The 24,283-nt window shown below is 35.7% G+C and overlaps 1 protein-coding gene across 3 annotated transcripts in view; it reads left to right on the top strand.

The window, feature by feature from the left end:
* Window positions 1-24,283, top strand: part of LOC136746953 (cell adhesion molecule 2) — a 584,452-nt gene that overhangs the window by 510,431 nt on the left and 49,738 nt on the right. For all 3 annotated transcript variants that reach the window (XM_066699859.1, XM_066699862.1, XM_066699860.1), the window contains exon 5: window positions 3,255-3,392. In XM_066699859.1, coding sequence (XP_066555956.1) covers window positions 3,255-3,392 — 138 coding nt within the window. The remainder of the gene's footprint in view (window positions 1-3,254; window positions 3,393-24,283) is intronic.

Genomic DNA, 24,283 nt, shown 5'->3' with positions numbered 1-24,283 from the left:
GAACAACCATGCATGAGACAGCAGTGTGCTGCAGTTGGTCAAATAAGCCTCCCAGACCAACACCCCTGAAAAGTCCACGTGGCAGGGAGGGAGCTCATCCGGTAACAATATACAGTCACAATCATACTATATTTTAATTAATTAGGTCTGTTTTCATCTCTCCCATGTTACATGTACTCTCATAACCTTTTATGCAACATATAACTTTCTAAAACGTCAAGCACCCCAAAATTGGCTCTTCAAACTTGCTGTCCATTGGAATTGTGAAGTTAAGGAGTTACCATAAAAACGAAAGCTTATGCACGTATCATGTGAAAGGGGATTCATGGTTGAATAGAAATGAATGGAAAGATGGAACTCTTTTGAAACCCAATCAAAATGTGCCCTTTATTGGAATGCTCATCTTCTGATTCCTCATTTCACTTGAAATACCTTCCCCTCGAAATGTCTTTATGATTCACAGAACACAGATGGCTGTGAGACAAATTCAGCATTCATATGACTTCAGTATTCCTTTGAAATGATGATTAATTAAAATGGTTCCTCTCAGTTCGTTCAGAAGTCAGCAGTCACATACGTTCTCTATAATCCTGTTTTTAATCCTGCCATTCATCTCCTTACCTTACCTTAACTTACCTTAGTTTGTCTATCGCGATGACTGCAGATACAGAATATTCATATCTATTCATAAATATATTGGATGTATCTATATGCGTTACTTTCACAAACAAAAATCTAATTTTAATTATTTATGAGAACATAAGTATTTTTTACATTGAAATCTGATTCAGTTTTCTGTAGCATAAATATCAGGCATACAAGCTACTGACTATTCATGTAGGAAAGGTAAGTGATAAAAAAAATGGACAGGCTGTGGAAAACAAAAAAAAGGAAGAATGTATACTTTTGAAAATTGACATAGTCAAAGGCAAGAATAAGAACTCAAAATGATTTATAAAAAACTATGAAAGTCACTAAATATGTCACTCAGAAGGCTGATATGAAGTGAACTGTGATTTTATTTGTTGAATCTTTAAAATATATAAATATAGAGATAAGACATAAGATTTTCCCAACACCTAGTTCTTTTCTTTGACTTTAATACATACTAGATTGTGTAATGATTCCAATGGTCAGTGTCTGTAAGTTTAAAATCTATTGATACTGTTGATGTGGAATCAAAAACGTGTTAAAGGAGACCAAAAGAAGCGTAGGAGCTGAAAGTGTTTTTCTATGTTAATTAATCTTCTCCTTCCCCTTCAGACATTTTATAATTGTGATGCAATGAAATTACTTCAGAACACAACCCAGGCCATATGCAAGGTTCACACTTGATGGAATATTTACACACAGGGCCTTCATCCACTAATGGTGTAATTCATAAAAGCAGTATTTCGTCCTGACACCAGAAGAGCTGCACTGTTTGAGACCTAAAAACGCATATACTCCTCATTTAAAACCATGAACCTTAATGGGGGACATGTATCATCTTTAAAATTCCCTTTCCTGACGGGGATTGCTGTCCCTAGGAGAATTACAAATATTCAAGTAGCAGCGATCCTAACTCCACAAATAGATGTTAAAAAGTGAGAGGTACTGTATGCACTAAACATATTGCAATAGAACATATCACTGCTAAGGGATGTGCTGTAGAAAAGTATTGGATCCATTACTTTTGATATTCTTCACAATATATCAGTGGAAAACAATATTATGGGAAATAATGAAAACCTCTTTCAAGAGCTCCCTGGTAACACAGAGAGTATGATATTTTTTCTTCCAGGATTCTCAATTCTGCATTTATGTATCTTGAAGCAGGAAGTCATAAAAATGATAAAACATTGTACAATACAATTTAACAAAGAACTGGAGGATATAAACATGCTATTGATTAAAAGAGACAAGAGTCACATTAGAGCCCAAATTCCCTGAGCTTCCGAAAGGCCTATTCCAGAAAGATGTTTGAAAAGACTGCAGTCAGAGTGCATTAGCCAAACGGATTGCAAAAAGAAAAGAGGGAAGTGAGATGTAAGTAATGCTATCCACTGTCAAAGCTTTGAAAAAGAAGGGGTAAAGTGTTTGAAATGTGGATTTGTACAACTGAGATAAAGCATGTAATTTTAATGTGGCAGACAGAAAAAAAAAACCACTGCTGTGCTGTTTTTACCATTTTCAGTTTTCACTTGCTGAGCTGTAATTCACTTTGGAACCACTTACTGCTGCAACTGGGAAACAGGAATGTTCTACTCTGTGCTACGCTCAGATGTACAGTTAAAGTTAATATTGTCAAATATCTGAAGACGACCTGCACAGAAAAGAAAAGACTTTGCCATTGTTATCCCCTCGCCTGTACCACGCCAATTTAAAATGAAGTATAAAATTATCGTTCTGCCCTGTGCAATGAAGTGCATCTGTAATCCACATGTTGGATGCAGCAGGTGCCATAATAATTGGATAAGTAGAAATGCTCATGAACCTTTGTAGAGCATATTGTCCGACAAGCAGGGAGGGCCAATTCTGTTGGAGCAATTGATTTTCACACTCACCACAATTGCACTTGTTATTTCACTTTAAAATTGATTTTTTTTTTTTTTAGGTCAAACTCTAAATGTACTGCAATACAACTCCCTTTTGTAATATTGTCAAATATTATCTTCCATTTTTTTGTAATATAACCATTATGAGTCACAAAAGAGAGAGCACACTATCCAAAGTTGTTTTAAATGGAGTCTTTGGATTCATTTTCCTTTTGTTTGAGAACGGTGAAACCCATGAATATCATTAAGAGCTGTTAGGAGCTCAGAATAATTAGGGCTGGACATATTTCATCCATGGATTCTGAGATGCCAGATGTTTCTTATGCAAAGAAAGCCAAACAGAGAGCTGTGGCGCAGGCGGAGATAACAGTGCTAACGCAAGAGAATATTTGTTAGCTAAGACCATAATGTCACATATTGTCATCCCAGGTTATAATTTATAACGGTATCATTGTTGTGTTTGCTCCCCGGTTAGTGACATGATGTAATGTGTCTCCGTATTTCAGTTGACAATCATAGGAAGGACTAGTTATTTTGCGGAGGTTGAGATCGCTGATTGATAAGATGTTAGAGCTTGCGTTCAAACATTCCCATATGCCTCTGTGCCATTCTGATGAAATAGAATAGGCTGCTGTCTATTAAAATGTTTTGTTCTAGGAGTAAAAAAAAAGCGCAGATGTTGACAAGGGTAACCGAGAAAATGTTCCCTCTTTGCAGGAGTCCCCGAAAAACCACAGATTACTGGTTATTCAAAGGCAGCCCGGGAAGGAGATAAGATCACACTGACCTGCATGACCTCCGGCAGCAAGCCCGCTGCCGATATCCGGTGGTTCAGGAACGAGAAGGAGATCAAAGGTAATGCATTGTCCTCGTACATGTACCTACGATTGTCACCGCTTTACACACACTTCAGTAGCATTGACCCCTTCCTTTCTACGGACTCTCGCAGAAAGCTCAGGGATATTTACCCTCATCAACCTGTGTTAAAAGAGCAGTAAATCAATAATGCACTGAAAGACAGCACTTCAATGTGAAAGATGGGAGAACTATAAAATCCCAATGTATCAACACTGGTAATTAGTTCAAAGCCATTCTTCGAAGCCAGTTCTTATCAGCTAAAAGTGTAGGTCACTTGATTTAAAAAAGGGGTGAATAAATGCAGCACAATGCTTGGTGGTTTTATTCTGTACATTCATTAAAGGAACAAAGCAATCTTGTGACTTGGCAGTATAACTCAAAGGAGCTGCAACAACAAGGGTCTCTGAGACCAATCTATATTAGACTTTCATCTTTTCAAACCAGACATTGCGAAATTGTATAAGCTAATATTAATTTTATATATGCATCTGATTACTCATACGTTATTCTCTCTGCAATAACTGAAACCTGCTTTAGATCAGAGAAGTGATTATGAGCATAGATACTAAGCACCTCTAGTGTAATGTAGTTTACAGTCAATTCTCTAGAAAATGAATGTCCTTTGAACAAAAAGAAAACAGGTCTCTGTTCCCTGAATAAGAATTAAAAGACATTGATTGCTTCTGTTTATCTTCTTTAAATACAGTACTTTGTAATTAATTGAGTAGAAATTGTTCTGATGAAAGGCCTGGATAATTGAAGTTACACCAATATAAAAATGGCGAGTAGAAAAGTGGCACTCTGGTGATTGAAGGTGTCAGCTGAAGGTATATGATCATTCGACAGCGTTTGCTTTGGTTGCTCTCAGGGCAAAACACTTATGTCTGGGTCTGTTTTCTCCTCTAAATTGCAATGGACTTCTTGTCTGTGAAGTTGAAATTACTCATAATTAAAACATAAAAGCCTATATTAATGAATGGGTATCAATGGGTCCATTTATAACCAGATGTAAGTGTAACTGTCCTAGTGTTGTGATATCTCTGCCATGCTTCATTATGGAGGGACTGTGATTAAAAGGCAATTTGTCTTTTAATGATACCAATTATAAAATAAAACCCGGTCCTGCTTCCAATCTGCTGCAGTCATGCAAGGTCAAAGTTCAGTCCTACTGCTTGACACTGTTATGTTATTCAGTCTATTCTAAAAGGTAAATTTCACACAACCAGTAGACACTTGTGATAAATTGACTGTTTAGACTATTTTGTTTTACAATTAGATTAAATGAAAAGCACTAACATTTTAAAATGTGCAATTGACACTTAATAAACACATCATAAACAAGCTATGAACATAATGTTTGACATACAATGAATCACCTGTAGAGGTCAAGTAACTAAAAGACTCTTTATAAGTTCTTATAAACACTAATAATCAGTCTAATGTTATAAAGACATGATTGATGTAACCTGCATTCTCTCAATATCAGAATTGCAATTATTCCATTATTCCAGATAGTATTCAAATTAGTGTTATTACTATGTTATTAATATCACAATTGTAAACATTTCAAATATGTGAATATTTACCCTTCTTAAATTAGTAGTAGTATAACAGTGGGGTGTGTAGATCTATCTATATTCATATATCTATATCTATATAGATATGTCTGTATGTATGTATAAATTCCGTAAATGTCTATGTGACTTGCCTTATTTTTGTTGATGCAGTAATAGTCTATGCTGTAATGGGACGTGTGGTGATGTTGACACTTTCTTTGTTGCACTGTAATGTTGTGTAACTTTATATTTTTGCCAAACCTGCAACTCTATGTATGTATCGTCATCTAATCCTTATTTAAGCTAAAGCATGAGATAAATCTTCTAGATGTGAAATTGTGGTCAATTGTTTTTGCACTTTTAATTGAATTCCATTTTCATTCTATTAAGAGATTGTTGATGCGCGGAAAGAAGGAGGTGTGTGCTAATTAGTTCATTACTTATCCCTGATCCTATTTTAGAAAGCGGCGTTTATGCATTTGCCTAATTTTGACCTCCGATTGATTTTTGGTTTAATTCTTCTTATTTGATCTTATCTGTTTATCCATGGGCAGAAATTCTTTGAGAAACAGATGCAACTCCCTCATCAGCAAAGCAAGAAAACAAAGTCATGTAAAGAATGCAGATAGCTCTTAACTTTTTTTCATTAACAGTTATCAATGAAATACTTAATAATCAGGCCCTTTTAACAATGTGAAAGAAAGTGATTTTAGGATGAATTAAAGACCCTACATTGTGATTTAATGTGCTTACTGTAGGTTTTCCTGGCCCTGCGCTACAGGAACTCTGTGTTTTGGGGTTAATTTTCACTGATCTCCCCTTCTTGCCTAATTGTTTCTTTGTTGAAATAAGATTTTGCTGAATTTGACATGTTTTAATAGTTTTCAGTATAAAAGTGGTATAAATGACTGCTGCAGCACTGCGGGAGCTACAAACGTACTTACATTAAGGAACAGGGAACAAAGACGGAATGAAAATCATAAGAGAATGTGTTTGCTAGGCTTAGGATTGGAATGCCCGTTCAGTAGGCTAGCTTGCGATTGTAATTTACAAAGATAATTTTATGTATTCATTGATTTGTATGATGTCAGCATGAGGCCTGGTGTTAATATTTGGAATACATTCACTTTTCCAATTATTGTCAGACTGCAATATGCTCAAATACAGCAGGATGAGAACCCAGCTTTGTTAGAAAAGCAATCTGCAAGTTTGAACTTGATCTGAGGAAGGAATCCAATCTGATAAGAAGGAGAGCTGCTTGTATCAGGAGTCAAGTTCATTAATACTTGACAATATTGTTCCATTGCAGCAAATTGCAGTGTTTTAAGAGAACTTTACTTTTGCATACATTCCACTGCATGAACTGTTCAACGTATTCAGAAAAGGGTAGCTAAGAAAAGCACTTCACAACTGCAGCAGTGATCGATGTTTTCAATAAGGTGAGACTGACTTTTTGGACTCCCATCACCAAGATGGACAAATTGTATAATACCTGGGCACACTTCTATTATCTCTTAGTGCTGTGAAAGATATTGCTTTTCTGGCCCGTATGTTGCAGCGCATTTCCTGTAATCATTATTCTTGTCAGCGAATGTGACAGATCGTGCATTGGAAATCATAGTGTGTTACTTTTTGAGTTGAGTTTGAGTTGGGAGTTTTTTCTTTCCCAGACACTCAGAATAACATTAGCATAGCGATAATGCTGAAGCACTGCAATGTAGAACTGAAAGCTGTGACCATTGCTGGTTTCCTTGGTGTAACCATAACAACATGCCTTTAAAAAAATAAAAAAATAAAAATGGGGGGAAAAAAATAAAATTAAAATAGAAAACATGTTTTAACCACTGAAAAGGAACAACCCCAGGTATTTCTTCATGGTCTCTGTGTATGATTGTAAATTGAAAGTTCCTTTTTTTTGTCACAGACGTATATGCTTTTTCCTGCATCCTTGACTGAGTTCAGAGACTGCATGCTAATGTGTCCATGACATCTTCACATACTAGTTGTGGAATGGAATTGTGTAGTCTGTTCCGTACCTTTAATTTTTGAAATATAGATTATAGTATTGCACAGTCTACTGCTGGAGCGATTCATTTAAAATAATTAAATCACATTCTTTAAACACCCTTGCCCTTTGTTTGCCATGTTGATTTTTTGCCAGTGTACTTAACTTTAAAGCTATAATCAACTGTCATTAAGGTATCGACATTCCCTATCTAATTCACTATTATCTTTCCATAATGAAAAGATGATTTTGTATTTTCTGCAACACAGGTTTGGCAACAATAATTTAACTCTGTGTGATCAAATCTGACTGGAGATTACCTTGAGACACAGTTCAAAATATTTAAAAATAATATATATATATATATATATATATATATATATATATATTAAAATGGCTTGGATTTAAACAGGTACAATTACCTTATTAGCATCTATAAGATAAGATCAGCAAGGGCTAATCAACACTATATCAAGCATATAACAACAAAATGTGTCTACCTTGCTACTCTGATTCTATTTTAATCATTATTTATTAATTGTATAATCCAAAATATCTGTATAATGCCACACTGCCAACATACCAAATCAGGTTTGTTGGTGCAGTCAGAGAAAATGTAGTGAGGAATGCAGGGTACATTTTATTCACTTCCACAAAAAATTACATCAAGCTCCAATTAAAAACAAAATAGGTTGGTGTAGGTTACAAATCCAGTTTTTGATACAAATTTCAATTGCCTGCAGTTTTGACTTCAGTGCATAGTGTAGAGAACCTAAGGTTTGTAATAGGGTTATCATATCACCCCATTAACCCTTGGACACATTGAGAGTTTTCAAGTTTTTCCTCCCTCCCCCAAAAAAGGAAATTAAACTAAACATAAATGATTACACATTTGACAAGAATAATACTGGTGACTAATTGCAGTGCATGACAATTGATTTACTTTGATCAGATGCATTTTCTGCAACTGTTCAGACTGAATGAATAGATCAGTGTTGTTCAGTGCTGCTATTGGATGAGAACCTGTGGCATGCCAAGTTATAATAACTACCAGAAGATCAACGTTGACTTTAATATATGTAATCTAATCAAAGGTTAATGTTTTTTTTAAATGTATTATTCTTGATATGTAAAAAGTGCTTTCCATTTCTCCTCTGATGACATTCAATCTAATCAGCTGCAGTTAAAGCCCTAATCAGAATCCCTCGTTTGTCAGTTGCAATATCAGGATTCATATTTCTATTTTGTTCCCCCCCTCCCCAACACACACATTCACAGACATTTTAGGTCACTGTTAGGACTGCAACAGCAAAACTTGTTGGCATTGTGGCATTTTGAAGAAGTTATATAGAGATATAATGTATAATGATTAAGTACAATCAGAGCAGAAATGTAAGAACTGTTTTGTTTTATACAGCCTTGATTTTGCCCTTCAAGCTATAGAGCAAAAGCAATTGAACTCAGATATGATTAATATATTATTTGTTTGCTTTAATTAACAGAAAGCATGTGGATGAATATAAAATAATATATTTGAATATGGCTAACAACTCTAACAGGCACTTTAATGTGCTGTTATTTTATTGAATTTCAGTACTGAGGTGCTGATGTAGTTACATCAGCTCTCCACACTTCCCCAGTTCGCCTACAGAGGTCCTCATCACCTGAATTCTAACCCGGTCTCTCACATTCACAGCACAATGAGCAATCACCCAATTAACATTCCTCAGCACCATGTGCACATGCACCTCAACCCTCTACTCCCATTGGACCAGCACTGCACATCCCTGTCCCCTGCTTCCCTCTGCTCTGTATTTAACCCCCCTGCTAGTTACATATAATGCTAAGTCTTGTCAGTTTAGCTGCATTTCTAAGTGTTCTGCCTGTTTACTGATTGCACGTCTTCCTGACCTTTGTTTATGCCCTGTGTTTTGACTCCTGGATTGCTCTCTGACTGTTTGTATGCCTGATTGATCGACCTACTGCCTGTGACCCTAACCACTGCTTTTCCATTGCCTTGTTTTGCTGGCTCCTAGACTGTTGCACACCTGCTTCTTCCCACACTTGAGTCCTCCACTTCTCTGGCTGTTTGCACTGACGGTTGTGACAGTGTTATTAATCATTTTTAATGCACTCGCATCTTTTTCTTTACAGATTTTAAAGCCAGCTAAAGTGAAGTGCAATTGTTATGATTTTAAGCAAGCAGAACCCCCACTGGACATTAGTTCACATCATACATCAAGTCCCACATTATTCCTCACAAATGAGCTCATCTGAAAGCAATCTTGGCAAGACAAGCCAAGTATTGGATGGATGAAGACACTGACTTATCCTGTCACATCCTAAATAGTGGGCACCTATAGGGCAGACTTATGGGACTGTAGGGAAATAGAGGCCAGTTTCTGTTTCCTTGAATGTGCTAATGTCATCCTCGATGCATCTCCAGGGAGCACTTTACATAAATAAATGCATCAATAAAAGATGAATACATAAAAAGATGGGTCTTATTTTCCCTCTGGTAAATAATGTTTAAATAGAAGGTGCTAAAAAAAAACATGAAGCTAAATCCAAAAGCTTTTGAAAAAAATATATAAATCCTTACTAATCTACTAAGCCACTACATAAGGAGTAGCTGATTTTGTGCCAGAGTATCACGTTGCAAATACAACATTTCGCCCCAGTATAACAGTGCCCTGCAAATACCTGTTTGTAAAGAGCTCAGATGTTGCTTCTGCAAGGGGTCCATTTCCTTGAATCTAATATTGGAAATAAGTATGCTGTTTCTCTCAGTTCCCTCGTATCTTAGAATCGTTAAAACCGAATGATCTTGGTTCAGTATAATGGGTTTTCCTTTTGTAACAGGGGAAACCTTTTGCAAGCGAGTTTGAATATCATCATCAGATCTCGCATGACTGTGCTTTGATCTAGGCCACAGGCATGTTCCCCTAGTCCAAGAAAAGAACATTTCAAAGACATTTGCTTTGTAATGGTATGGACAGTGTGTTGAAAAAACAAACACAAAAGGTCATATCATTATAAATATTGTAATAGAAGCTGTGTCCTGTTTGTAGACTGCCCTCCTATTGGTTGTTGTGGGGGTTGGGGTTCAGTCAGCGAGTTTTAAGTATTTTCTTGTTCATAGAACGACAGTGATCCAGTATAAACTTTTCTCCACTATTTTTGTGATCGATTGTTTTAATTGATTTTACAGAACAAATTACACATTTTAATAGTAATAACTCACAACAATGTATATTTTTTAAGATGTCAATTTTCTCTCCACTTTTTCTATCAGTTATAAAAGTTTAAATAAATCTCCAAAGCTGCATCTCAATATACATCTAACACTGGGACAGGCATTGAAAGTTAATGGGCTGTCATAATAAAGGGCCTGGCTTAGGGAGAGAGAGAACCTGTACATTGCTGCAAAAGTGACAAAGAGGGATAAATAGCAAAATGTGAGGGTGGTTGTCAGTGGTGAAAGTAATTTGTGATTCTTACCAGTACGATATACCTCCCCCCCTCCAAAAACAAAGTTCTGTGCCTTCATCAAACATGTAAACCTCAATATATTATGTTGTAATTTATGTGTGATCCACATTTTTTCTTCATGTCAGAGGAGACATGCTCTATGACCTCACCACAGACAGTTTTGCTTTGAAGCAATTGCCCCATCTCAACCCCATTCATTTGTTGCAGGTCAGTCAGGCTCTCGTGGTCTGTATAAAGGATGTTTAATTTCCGCAATGTTGCTGTTGCTCGAATTTTTGTACATTCAATGTGAGTAACTGACTGTGTTCTCGTTTATTATTTTTTGGAAGGGATGTAAGCTGTGTTTCTATATTTTCCCCAAAAAAGGATATTTGACATTTGGCCCAATTAGAAGCGATATTCACGCCTCTAGCAAATAGAAGCTTCAAATTAGAAACAATATGACATGTTGTGCAACCTAGCTTTCCATCCACAGCAAACAGCTAATAATTGTTCCTTTGTAATTCTTCAAATTGAACCTCAGACCACACATTTTACTTCTCATTGGTACTAGGCTTACTCAATTCAGTAGACTCCTCAGGCTGTAGATTTAACTTTTCGGTGATTTCAGACTGTGTGGGTGACTAATGTTTTGCATGCTCAGTCAAGGTTGTTTTTTTAGAGAGCCCGCTTTCTCCACCGTTATCTGCTTTGCACTGGCATGGTGCTAAATCTGGTTTTCTCCTTTGATCGATTCGTATTCCTCCTGTCCAGGTTTGTAATATGCATGAGCGGATGTGCGTAGTTACCTAAATATGACAATTAGGATTCCAATCTAGTTTACACACACGAGTCGCTCACTCCCTTACAAGACAACACTACATATTGGAATTAATTTGATATAGAGTACATTTATACATGGTTTACTATAATTCAATAAATGAAAATGATTAATTAACCAATATATCCAATATATATTATTATTATTATTATTATTATTAATATTATTATTATTATTCATAATAATATTTTCTATAACTAAGCAGTTTTTTTTTTTGTTTTTTTTTTCTCACCATGGCAATCCACAAGACCCAGTGGACCACAAATAGCACTGGAGCAATGCAAAATTAAAGAAGGATTAAATATACTTTTTTAAAGTTTTTTAAAAGTAGGATTTATGTGCCAAAGATATGAAATCAATAAATTACTGTTTTTCAAGTGATCTCTGAAGATTCAGAGTTTTGAGAGTACAATCAATACATGTCATGGCTAATGATGGGAGGACATATTGTGGGGTCTGTTATCTATTCCTCGGTAATCAATTAAGTCCTGCTGTCCCAGACCCCGGAAGTTGGGCTTTTGTTGGAGGAACTATACAACATGCGGTTTGAACATCATCATCAGTCATTATTTTCATATAAAATTCAAACACGTATGTGAGTCCCATTCATTTATGTTTGGCGGTGACTTTTGCAACAATTTGGTACACACACACACACACACACACACACACACACACACACACACACACACACACACATATATATATATATATATATATATATATATATATATATATATATATATATATATATTCCAGTAGATTTAAATTAAGTCTGTGCTCTCATTAAATCTAAATATTTGTTTAAATGGATCCATTTAAAATACAATTATTTGGGCCATACAGCCCAGCCTCTCTATGGTGTGTTTCCTTTATTCCCCCTATAATGTGAACACTGTATTTAAAAACAATACGTTTCACTTTCCATCTTGTTGATCTATTTAACCCCCAGAACATAAAATGAGTTAGCATTTAGTGTAACCTGATCAAAATTATCCCGATTCAACACATGTCTAATAGTTAACATTTTGCATAATTATAGGCTGCCATGTACAATATGTAATTATTTTTTGTCTAATAGTCTTTTTAGTAGTGCATATTTCAAAGTGTGCTGTATTTTTCTTGGAATTGCTGTAATCTGATTTTGCTGTGACATGAATAAGAAAGTGAACCAATTGGCTGCCTTAGTAGACCTCAATTCAATACACAATTCAATGTAGCTGCTGTGAACAGTGTTCTAGCGAGACAGATGTATTTTTTTAAAGTATGTATTTTGTTACAGGAATCACAGGGTGAACATTGCTGTGCTGGGCACCATATTGGGGGCTGGAATGCAATAAGGCCTTGCTGTTTCCATGTGAAAACGGTCCTATACTTTTAAGACACTTTCAAATAATACAGAATCATAGCCACTAGCTCTGTTCTCCCCAGCTACCTCCGCCCCACCCAGGCCTGGGCAGTCAGGGAGAAATCTCACTCACAAAATACAATTGGCAAAGCTCTTATCTAGAAAGCAACTATTCGTTCAGCTGCAGGGCTCATTCTGCACTCTCGATCGAAGCTTTGCAGCAGATAAACAACTCTGGAGGACCCCAAGAGAATTCAGTTTATTTATTAATTTATTTATTTGTATGCAGAATATGTAGTCAAGTCACATCATACAGTTTCTCTCTTGTTTTGGGTTTGTATTAATTGTTTTGGTTTCTTCAATAACTGTCACATTGCTTAGAGTCAGGTGACTGCAAGTGCTTAGCAAGGTTTTCTGCTTTTTAATTTGTATTGCATGGTCAAAGTGTAAATGACAGAATTACATTAAACGGTACCATATGCTTAAGATGCCTTTAAAGATCTGAAGTACAAAAAAAACACTTGCATGGCCTTTTATATGTTTTTTTTTTCTTATTTGGCATTGAAATAGCAATATGTCAAACAGGAGACACAGAATACTGATTATTGAAAGATATTTTTCTGCCCATTATTTGTGTGTGTGTGTCTGGTACAGGCCAAGTGTACATAAATCCAATGGATCCCCTTCACTGTTCTTGGACTCGTACTACATTTAGTTATGAAGAGAAAAAGTTAATGTATTTATACTTCTTGTGTTTATTGGGCGCATCAAATATTTCCTTATTCAGATCATTCAAATACTTAATCTTGTCACAACTTATTTCATGTCTAACATATAGGCCTAATACATATTACATAATAGTTACCACAAATAAACCTGTTTATGTAATACATTTATTGTACAACCTTACAACGCACAGAAACATTTTTCAAGTTTAATTGTATTGTAGATAACCAAAGAGGTGGGGGGTACCGGGGGGCACCATGTTGACTGGTTCGCAAATCTGATTTTCTTCTTTCTTTCTTGAATAATTCAGAGTGACATTTTTAAATGAGCTAATATGTCTTATCTAGTGTTGATATAAGCCAGCAGCTGTGATACTGTCATTTTATCGAAGGGCAAATCGTTAAGTCCATATCTACTCCAGGGTTTTTCTCACAAATCTCATCAAAGTCAGCTGTCTTTTTTATGGGAGGCCTTGCTATGACTGGATACAAAACCTTAACAAGTCAAGCAAAGATAAGTAAAGGTAAAGAAAGAGGAAGAATGAAAGGCAAACAACTGCACAAGGTGGGAGTGTAGAAACAGCATAAAAATAATTTCCTTTTTTCTTTCCCCCCCTCTGATATAGCCATTGTCACTGGCTTTATCTGATGTCTTATCACCTTTTAGCCTTGGTGCTCATATCAAATCAGATTTAAACATTCCCAGTGGATGCTGGATACTCATATCCAAGTCTTGTTTCCATCTTCGGTCAATCTGTTCTTAAATTAGCATTACTCTCCTGAAAAGGTTAGTTATTTTGATGTGTGGTTTTGGTGAAAAACATTGCTTTACCTTTTGACACAGCAGAGCTTTGAACTGCAGACTGGTATAGAACAAGGCGATCTAAAGATGCAGTAGGGAGTTACAAACACGTTTAGCCAGTTTACTGCTAGAACATACAGTATATAGCCAAGCTTGGAGTTCAACTGAAGATCTGATGTATATGAATCTACACTTTGGGAGTCTAGAATGTAAATTTAACTCTGTTCAGTCAACACTTTTCTCCAGGCAGAATTCATCACACTCTGAAATATTGAACTGCTCATTGAGTATAGTTTAATCAAATACATAAAGCACCGAATGACATTGTTTCAATTGAAGTTGTATAGTGTAAGTGTATACTTTGGCTGCATTTTTGGATGGCTAGATGGTTAATTTTGTATTATTTCTAACAGAAACAGAAAATAATCTCTGTCCTTGCAGAGTCTTTAAAAAGTGTCGTTTCCAGAATGTATAGCCATATTCCCGTCCTACTTTGCTATTCTGATCAGTGTGTAATATTCTTGCATACATGGGTAGTAGGCATTATTAACCTTTCTCAGGAGTATGCTAGACATTTGGGAATTTCAATTTCAATTTCACATTTTTAGTAAATGTTCTCATCCGGACTTCTGTAGATAGGCCAGGGGAAGATAATTGAGGCAAATCCAGGATAGATGCACCCCCATGGAGCTGGAAAACATTGTTTATATTTAGATTCCAAGGTTTTTTGTGTTTTTTTCAGGGCTTCATCACACCACAGATGCACCTCAGCTGACAACCAGAAAATGCATAGTATACTCTAACTGAAGGTTCTTTTCATTAAAACACTGCTGATTTGTACATTACAGTAATCTTTTCAACATTTCAGGGATATAAAAATTATTTAACCTTTGATGTGCTCTGTGGTTGTCTTTCTGATAAAAGTGGAAGAAAGAAAGGTGACATGTTTTCTTTACTGTCTGTGAGGGCAGGTATTGAGAATCTGAATGGGTCTTGATATTAAAACTGCCACTGCAGTCCAGGACACTTGACTCAAGACATTTTGTAGAACTTGGTTGCACTGAGATGCATGAATTTGGTCAAAGCTGATGCAATCACATACTGAATGATGCAAAGGCATTGATCACACAGCAGTTATAAAGCAACACAGCACTTTTTAAGTCGTTTCTGGGGTATTGTGGTGAATGATATACTCTTTAGATGTTTTATAATGAATGTATTTGTTTCATTATTTATATCCTTGTGTATGTATGTGCTGTATTATACTATTGTGTGATGACTGAAACAGTAACTTTGTAGGAATACTACAAATAATCCACAAATATGCAGAACAGGAAGTTAATTCAGTGCTTACACAATAATACATAAAAAACAACAACAACAACAATTGTTCCGTGGTCCAGTTCTGATGCTCACGTGCCCATTGTAGGCGCTTTCGGCAGTGGACAGGGGCAGCATGGGCACCCTGACTGGTCTGCGGCTACACAGACCCATACGCAACAAACTGCGATGCACTGTGTGTTCTGACACCTTTCTATCAGAACCAGCATTCACAGGGATTGTGCTGCAATCTTCCCCAGCTTTGCCCAGTCGGGATAGATTTAGTCACATGACCAAACACTCAGTAATGTCTTATTGTAACAGCGAGTGGAGGCTCGCTAGTGTCTTGGCAACATAGCCTAATATTGTGTAACCTATAAGATATGTAATATTCTATTAATCCATTTATGTATTTATTTGGCATATTTCCCACCGGACATTTTGGACATTGATATTTTCATCTGCAGGACAACTACACGTGATACCGGCGAAAAGCTGGCATTTGCCAGCTAACGTAAACCATCATTTTCACACTGTGGCCCGGCTATTTGTGGTATTAAAATACTGTGGGCCACCACAATATGATCTATACCAACATACATTGTATTGCATATAAAACATACACATAAACATTTTGAATGATGTCTTTAATATTCTGATGGATATTTGAATGTGTTTTTGGAATAGCATACAGCGCAAACTATGCTGCAGACCGGCACCAATCGCAGTGTTTGGGAGCCACTGATCTAAAGTATTCACACTCATCATATGAAACACCTTTCAGTGATTAATCTAGTTTAATTAATGTTTTTCATTTCACTTTTTGTTTTTGTTTGTTTTTCTCTTAAATGATGGTGCAGTCGAAGGGAAACAGAAAAGATTGTTCTGAGTTCAGACAGAATGTTTCTTTCTACTGCAGACCATGAAATCGGATTACTGCATTTCTGCATTCTGCGCTACTTCCCCATGGGAAAGCAAACAATTCAAAATCATTGGAGTTCTGAATCACAATGCGGGTGACATGCTTACAAAGACTGTACGTTTCAACTTTGATTTGTGTTAATTAGCATTGTGTTAATCAGCAGTGCTGTCTAAGGAATTTGTCAGGACATTGCATTAAACCTACCTTTTTTTTCTCTCTCTCCTACACTAACTAAGGTACTGCATTAAAAACAATTTTTAGGGAAGATGCCTTGATGATTCATAATTCAAATTCCCTCATATGAGTAGCCTTAGCCAAAGCCATATGCAGTAAATATAGTTTGCCAAGTTTAGAATCCAATAGCGCACAACCTAATAATGCATTCATTTATTAATTACATTTCTTTATTCTTAATTTCTTCATTGCATCAATTAACCCACTCATAGCAAAGACATTGACCTATATACTACATTAAAAAAACTAAAAACATGTTATTTCCCTTGTACATATTTATAAATATTTAAATATTATCTTGCTCCTGATTTATAATGTTTTACTTACACTTTTTTTGTATTTTCCTTTCATAAATCCCCAGAAGGCATTAAAAAATCTCAATTAAACAGCAGAGCAAGGTGTTATTTCATTGGCTTGGAAACATTAATGCAACACAGATTTGGCAGCTTTACTGTTAATAGCCCATTCAAAATCTCTGTGGTCAAGACCAAACTGATAATATGACTAACCACTGACCAATCACAAATTAGAACATGATGGTGGCTATACACTAGGCAGAAGTAAGAATCTTCTCCCATTTTAATTTAGTGAGAAGCTTAATTTATTTGATTTAGTCTGGACCTCTGGATGTTCTCAGTAGCTGATTTGCATTGGATTAAATAACTGCATAATTGTTATCTCTATTTGGTTTTGTTCCTGTTAAGAAGACTGTGGTCTGGCTGTTAAAGTCCATATTTATTAATAAGGCAGTAGAGTTTTCAGATACAATTCTTTTAGCACTGTGCAATAACAAATACAAGTGCCAGTAGTGAAGTGTGACCTTCACAGGGATATTTTTAACAATTTGGATTTGCTTAAGAGCATTTTGCCTCTATATGCCATATTTCTGCATTCTTAGTGTATAGTATAAGAAAAGCTTATGTGATGCAAAGGCCATTGTATAGTAATGAGACATGAATAGGGATTCAGTTCTTGAAGCAGATTGTGAAACACAAGCTGTGACAAGGAAGAAAAAACATGTTTTTTTAAATGCAGAGTATAAATGCCCCCTTACAAAGAAACCATTCAATAATTGTTTTTGAGTCATACAGAAAAACCCATCTGTGTAATAATTTCCTGGCTAATAATCAAATAATATATATCTTTTTATTTTGCATACTTATTCATCTGTTCAGAGGGAAGAAAGCTCTCTTTCTGGATACCTTGAATTCCAATTATGAATACTTATAATTTGCAAATTATAAATGCTTGTTTTTCTGTCAACTTGTAATGCTAAATAGGTTATTTTAAAAGTTTGACCAACAAAATTTGTATCTCTTGAACCAGGGGTAGTCAATTATTTTGTGTCAGGGTTCAAATTTCTTGGTCAAGGTATTGTCAAGCTCCAGGCATCAGAGTGAGGGGGGGTCACACCTTCAAATGATCCTTTCCAACACACACACACAATTCTGTTTAGTAATTTATCCCGTTGCTTATATTTAGAACATTCATTTGACAAAGTACAAAAATAAACCATTTAAATAAATGTAAATATTAGTATTAAATGGCTTCAGACCACTTTTAATTTTAATTTGTTAAAGATTATTGTAGGCATATGGATAAACATAATAGAAACTTTCAAGCATTTCATGTCTTATTAGATTCAGAAGATTTTGACAATTGGAGACCTGAAATGCGTGATTCTGAGTCATTTCGAAGTCGAAAAACATAGCTTAAAATTTCTATGAAATCAGGCAGATTTGGACTCAAACATATCTTTGCTTCACAACCACATGTCACCACCGAAAAATCACATATCAACCGACATTATGCAGGAAACTAGATGTGGTTTCTGGTGCTTGTGAATCACAGATCTGTGACAGTGCGTTTCTGTGATTGAAATTGGTGAGGACCATAATTCTCGATTTGTGTGCTGCTAGAAATATGCGTCTTCATTGGAAACCAGCTGTTTCTAGGTGAATACAAGCTATGGCACTGTGCCCCCCCACTATCCACTTTTATATTTTGGAGGCGAGGTTGAAATATGTCCACAAGACAAACAATCTGCAGTTTAGCTGCTTATTTATATAAATCAGGAAAACAAAACGAATACCTGAAAGTACAAAGTGCCGCTCTTGCCCCAGTCCTGACTGTGTATAGAGACGCCCAAACCAGGAATCTGCGAGCAACTAACTAACGGGAACACAAGCTCTATATAGGACATCCAATATTAATACGTAACATCCTATTGGCTAATAACCAGGTTCCAGCTGTTCAAAAAGTTTAATCTGGATCAGAATGATCAGATATCCCATGTTTTGCTATCCAGGATCAGGATTCATCTTACTTTTGTGTTTTTCAAAGCAACTTTGGATTCGATCACCCTGATCCAGATACAGACTTTTCAAGAATATCAAATCCAGATTACCAGTGCTCTAAATGGGACTACATATCACAATGTACTAGCTATGTAAAGAACAACAGGTAGAATAGCCAGAGTGGGGTCACGTTAAGTGTTTTTATTTGAAGATACAGAAAATAAACACAATAAAACAATACAAACATCCCCTTCCAATTTCAATTTTCCCCTTCCCCTTCCATTTTCAACTTTTGACTGGTTAATCTCTGATGATTGTGTAATTGTAATTAATATACAGTGATGAATGACAGTTAAAATTAAATTATTATTATTATTGTTTGATATTGACAGCTGTTTGGGGGATTATTTTATGGGGACAAAATAATTTGTTTTATTACCTTGATAGGTAGCCTAATGTCTCCTTCATCTACTTTATCACTGTAACGGTTAAACAAATCAAATGCAAACTATAAATCAATGTATATATACTACATGATATAAATGTTGTATTATTTGACCAATTTTAAAGTTGTATTACATTTTGTTCATTACACCCTTCTGCTGGGATCAGGATAATCCTGATTTTTTGGATCAAAGGTATCCCAATCCTATTAAAAAGTTTTCAACAACACATACTGAAGGTTGGATCCAGATCAAAACCAAGACTGGATTACGTGATCTAATCCGATTTCAGAATCCTTTTTTTCTTTTGAACCACCAATTTTCAAGATTTAATCCAATCCGAAAGCTGAAATCTGATCAGATTACTTCTGAACAACTGGGCCCTGGACGGACTGCTACTAGGGTCCACACAATATCAAGCATGGGAGTGCAACAAACCTCCGTAACAATACATTAAAAAACAAAAACAAAAAAAAACAATCATGATAATAATTTGATTAAAATTATTCTCGCGGTCTAGTCAAAAGCATCTGGCGGTATGGATTTGGCCCGCAGTCCACCTATTGACTACCCGTGTCTTGAACCATAAGCCGTAATATCAAGTATATTATTTGGACATTTTGATTTGATTAACGTCAATTTGCTTATGCACTTCTCAGCAATTCCATCCAAAATGTGTTCACCGGGTACTCGGCCAAATGCATTTGATACGTGGACGACCTGTGCGGAACGCCAAAAAGATTACACTACGTCTGAGAAACATCTTTTTAGCGAGGTTGCATGCAGTGTGTCATTCAAGTTGCATATGTGCCATATCTGCAAGGTGCATGTTTTGCTCAGCATGTAATTGTGTGAAATTAAGACTAGCCAAGTAAACAATTTTTGTAAACATCTCTGAAAAGCATTCACTTTGGTAATACTTTGCTGTGCTGTGTCTAAATGTGTGTGTTTGCAATTTTTAAATGAAACACCCCTGACTTGTTGCCTATATGTATTTACACACACACATAAACATCTGTTCTGTGACACCACTTTTCCCAGAATAATAGTGTTGCAGCTATTATATTTCTGTGGCATAAGTAATTCAATTCAAAAGGACTTGTAGGCATAGCTACTCTGGATTTTATTTATCAATGTCAACACACATTCACTGCATAAATAGAAGCAGATAAATAGAGGATGCCATGTGAACATTAATTAAGTACTTCATTCACTTCACAATGAAGATAATCTGAATAGCCCTAAAGGGTATATTTTCGCCCCTCTGAACCGATTCTTCATGTGGTTACCAGTAGGCCATGACCTGCAATGAATTAAGATACTTGAATTCCTGTGTACAGTTCATATCAGTTCATTTTAAAAAGTAGCATAAGAATACTTATTTTATGAAGTCATGTTTTACAAAACCAAAAATGTGTACAAATGTTCTTAGACTGAACATTGAATACATTTAATATATTGAATACATTGAACTGAATATATTGTTCTGTACTGAAAATTGTGTGAAAGAATCCTCCGAGCTATGTTACATGGACACCTACATGTATAAACAATGTCTATAACCATTTCCACTCATCACTGTATACATTAGAATGGAAGTAATTGAAAGGGTGGATTTGTCTTTGATATCTTGAGGGCTGAAAAGTGGGGGGGTATTTTACAGAAAGTATTATAAGTCTGTTGGAGCTGAAAATTGTAGCACCTGGGTGTACTTTTCTGTCACAAAGGTTTAGACCTTTAACTGTACCAGGGCACATTTTTTAACTACTATTTAGTTTACTTCTCCAGTTTCAGAGGGTTGTTAAGAGTGTCCAAAACCACTGTTGTTTAATTAATGATTTCAGTGATTTGTTATTTATTTTTATTCGCTGGATACAATTTACCAACCAACTCAATTTCTGTAAATCTCTCTTTCAGTCATATTAAAAAAAGCAGTTTAGATAACTGGGGTAAATCAGTCATTATTCTTTGTTTCCATAGTTCTCCTAAATCCCCACTGTTGGAGGCAAAGAAAAGCATTTAAATTATGATTTACTTTGTGAATTAAATGTTAATCATTTTCAGTCAGCCTGCACATAGGCAACTGCTATCACTAAACAACAGGAAAGCAAACTAATTTAAGGAGCTCTGAGACCCATACCCTCCAACTGAAATTAAAAGTGTTAAGTGTACTTTTATTTGCAGCAAATTATATCCTGCTATGAGCATAATTATATGAGCTGTCTTGTGTAATGAAGATTAGAACTCAGGTTTTTCCAAGTGTTCTATTGTGTAAAATATATATTTAGTTCCCTTTCACAGGTTTGTCTCCATAAATATTAATGCAATGCATGCTGACCTTCACTTTTCTGTGTTGTTTAACAACACATCCCTGTGGCATTCATACACTATGGTAAGGCATATAAAAAGGTTTATATATGGAAGCTCTGGACATCTGTTGGCATTTTAGTAAGGTGGTCTGAAGGGAACATTATAAAGGTTTCCATATATATGTACACTATATTACACAAAGCAATGGGGCACAGTGTCCTACACTGGTAATGGATTGTACAATAAGTCATTGCTGGGTAGAAGTTGTTTTATTGTGAAGGGCAAGGTGACCACAGTTACATACTAGGATATTTTTGATAACAGTGCCCTTCCAGGTTTGAGTCAATTTTACAGTACAGGTCTGTGAATCTAACAACAGGATAATGCACCATGACACCACACCAAAAAAATAAAAATGTAATAATGCTGGAAAACAAATGTAGAAAATGTAATGGCCTGCTCTAATGCCTGACCTCAGACCTATAGAACACTTCTGGGATTAACTGTAACTGTGAATTGAGAAGCGACCATAAACAGGTGTTTACTTTCACTGCACTGGAAACTGAGTTTCAGTCACTGCATGACTACAAGCTTTAGGCATACGGTACAGCTCCACTTCAGTAGAGTGTCGAGTTTTCACACAGATAAAGGTGAGTGCCAGGTGTTGTAAAAATGGGGAAAGCGTGGGAGCAAGCAAGATAAGTTTATAAACCATATCACCATAGCTCATCCTTCATTTTAATGAGCACCTCTGGTCTTCAGAGGACAAAAATGATTCCTGCAGAAGAAAGAATTCCCCAAACTCCACAAAGGTAGACGTGGCAAGCTTCTCTTTAGTTTGATGATCCAGATGTTTCAGAACAAAAGTGGAATTTTAATCAGAATGTATACCTGGTACCAGGCAGTCAGAACAAAAGGAAAACAAGAAAGACAAAAAAAACTGCACCAAAACTGATTTAAGATATTCTGTGTTTGTTTGTCCATTTGTATCTTGTGGTTATTACACACGTGATACATGAATAGAAAGCGTTGCCACCTGATTTTGATTTATTTACTTCTGACGATGTGTTCACTCCAAAGCAACCAAAGTTATCTAAATCCAACCACCCATTATCCTGTCTGCCAACAGTATATCTACTATACAAGGAAACATTTTCTGTCAAAAAGAAAAGACAGCGTCAAATGCTGGAATTGTACTTTAAATATATATTTTTAGGGCTATGTATAACTTAATTCAATCTGTATACGCAACAATGGGTACATATGTACAATGTGTCTTACATATTGAGTTAATCCAGTGAATTTTGCAAATGTTCCTGACTGACGAACACATTTAACGCCCTGCTCAAGACTGCATTCATGCCACTATTTTTAAGAAGAAGAAAAAAGCTGTAGGCTTAGGGGTGGATAATGACAAAATGTTTAAAAAAGCTGCCTTCTATACATCTTAAGATGGATAAAGAACAAACCCATTTCCTCATTTATTAAATCAGCTAATGACGACATGGAGAAAGTGTGTCTTTCAGCAGTTCAAAACTTGTCAAAGTTCCGGTTCCTCCACATCCCTGCTGTCAACCTTAGATAGTGTTATCTTTGCCTCTTTGAATTGTGATGATGACTTCAACTTTTTCCGACTCATAAACTGTGATTTTATTGAAAGTAGAAAATAAATCTGGAAAGATGGCCTACATATCAGGGAACTTAACTGCAGCAAGAGGAAGAACTTTAAACAGTGTGCGTCAGCAGGGACAATGGAAAAGTGAACATCCATTTAATTACAATGTGTATCATCAGAAGAAGACAAATGTATAGAAAACACAATGATATCTATAACATTGTCAAAAAACTTGAAATACATGTATGGGAGAGTTATAATACTGTCAAAGCTCAGGAAGAGTTTAGATGTCATGTTATTATTATGTTAAAGCAAATGCTTGAGAGGAAAGAATGCAAGAAAATGTATCATTCTTCGAAGCATCATCAGTCAGACAAATTCTCTTTCCATTGAACAGATAGCCCAGATAAATTAATACATTAACAAACAAACAAACAAAAATAAAAAGAAATATATTACTTAAAAAATAACACCAGCTTACCAAGTCAGACCAGAACAGGGCATTTATTATTATTTTTAACAATTGATTTTTGTTAATTACTTTATTAAGTTAAACTGGCCAGTTCTAACATACAGTGTAGGTACTATGAGAACAACAAAGGATTTTGTATGCATATGAAATCACCTGCTATAAAACTGGGACAATAGTATTTTTTATTTTTTTTTACTACTCAGAATCAAAGACTGAGCTGCTGTATTGTTTTTTTTTTTTTGTGGTGGTGTTGTTTTCAGTGAGCTTCAAAGCATATGTGTGAACTGGAAGCCTCTCATTTCAGTCTGGCAGAGTTTGTTTATTTGTTTGTGTTTCTGAAGAAAGCGTTTCTCCCTCAAGAGTATCAGACTCGAAGCAATATACCTTTTCTTTCGGTTCTCCAGTCTTCCAAATTATATTTCTGCATGCTCAGATGGTCTTGAACAGAATGGCAATCCCCAGTGCTCCCTATGGACGTCACTGAATGACAGCTCCAGTGTGATACCATTAATGCTATAAGGAGGGAA

The sequence above is a fragment of the Amia ocellicauda genome, chromosome 3 (genome assembly GCF_036373705.1).
Source record: "Amia ocellicauda isolate fAmiCal2 chromosome 3, fAmiCal2.hap1, whole genome shotgun sequence".
Lineage (NCBI taxonomy): Eukaryota > Metazoa > Chordata > Actinopteri > Amiiformes > Amiidae > Amia > Amia ocellicauda.
Note: the sequence above shows the minus strand (reverse complement) of the source record. Positions and strands in the feature narration are given on the sequence as shown.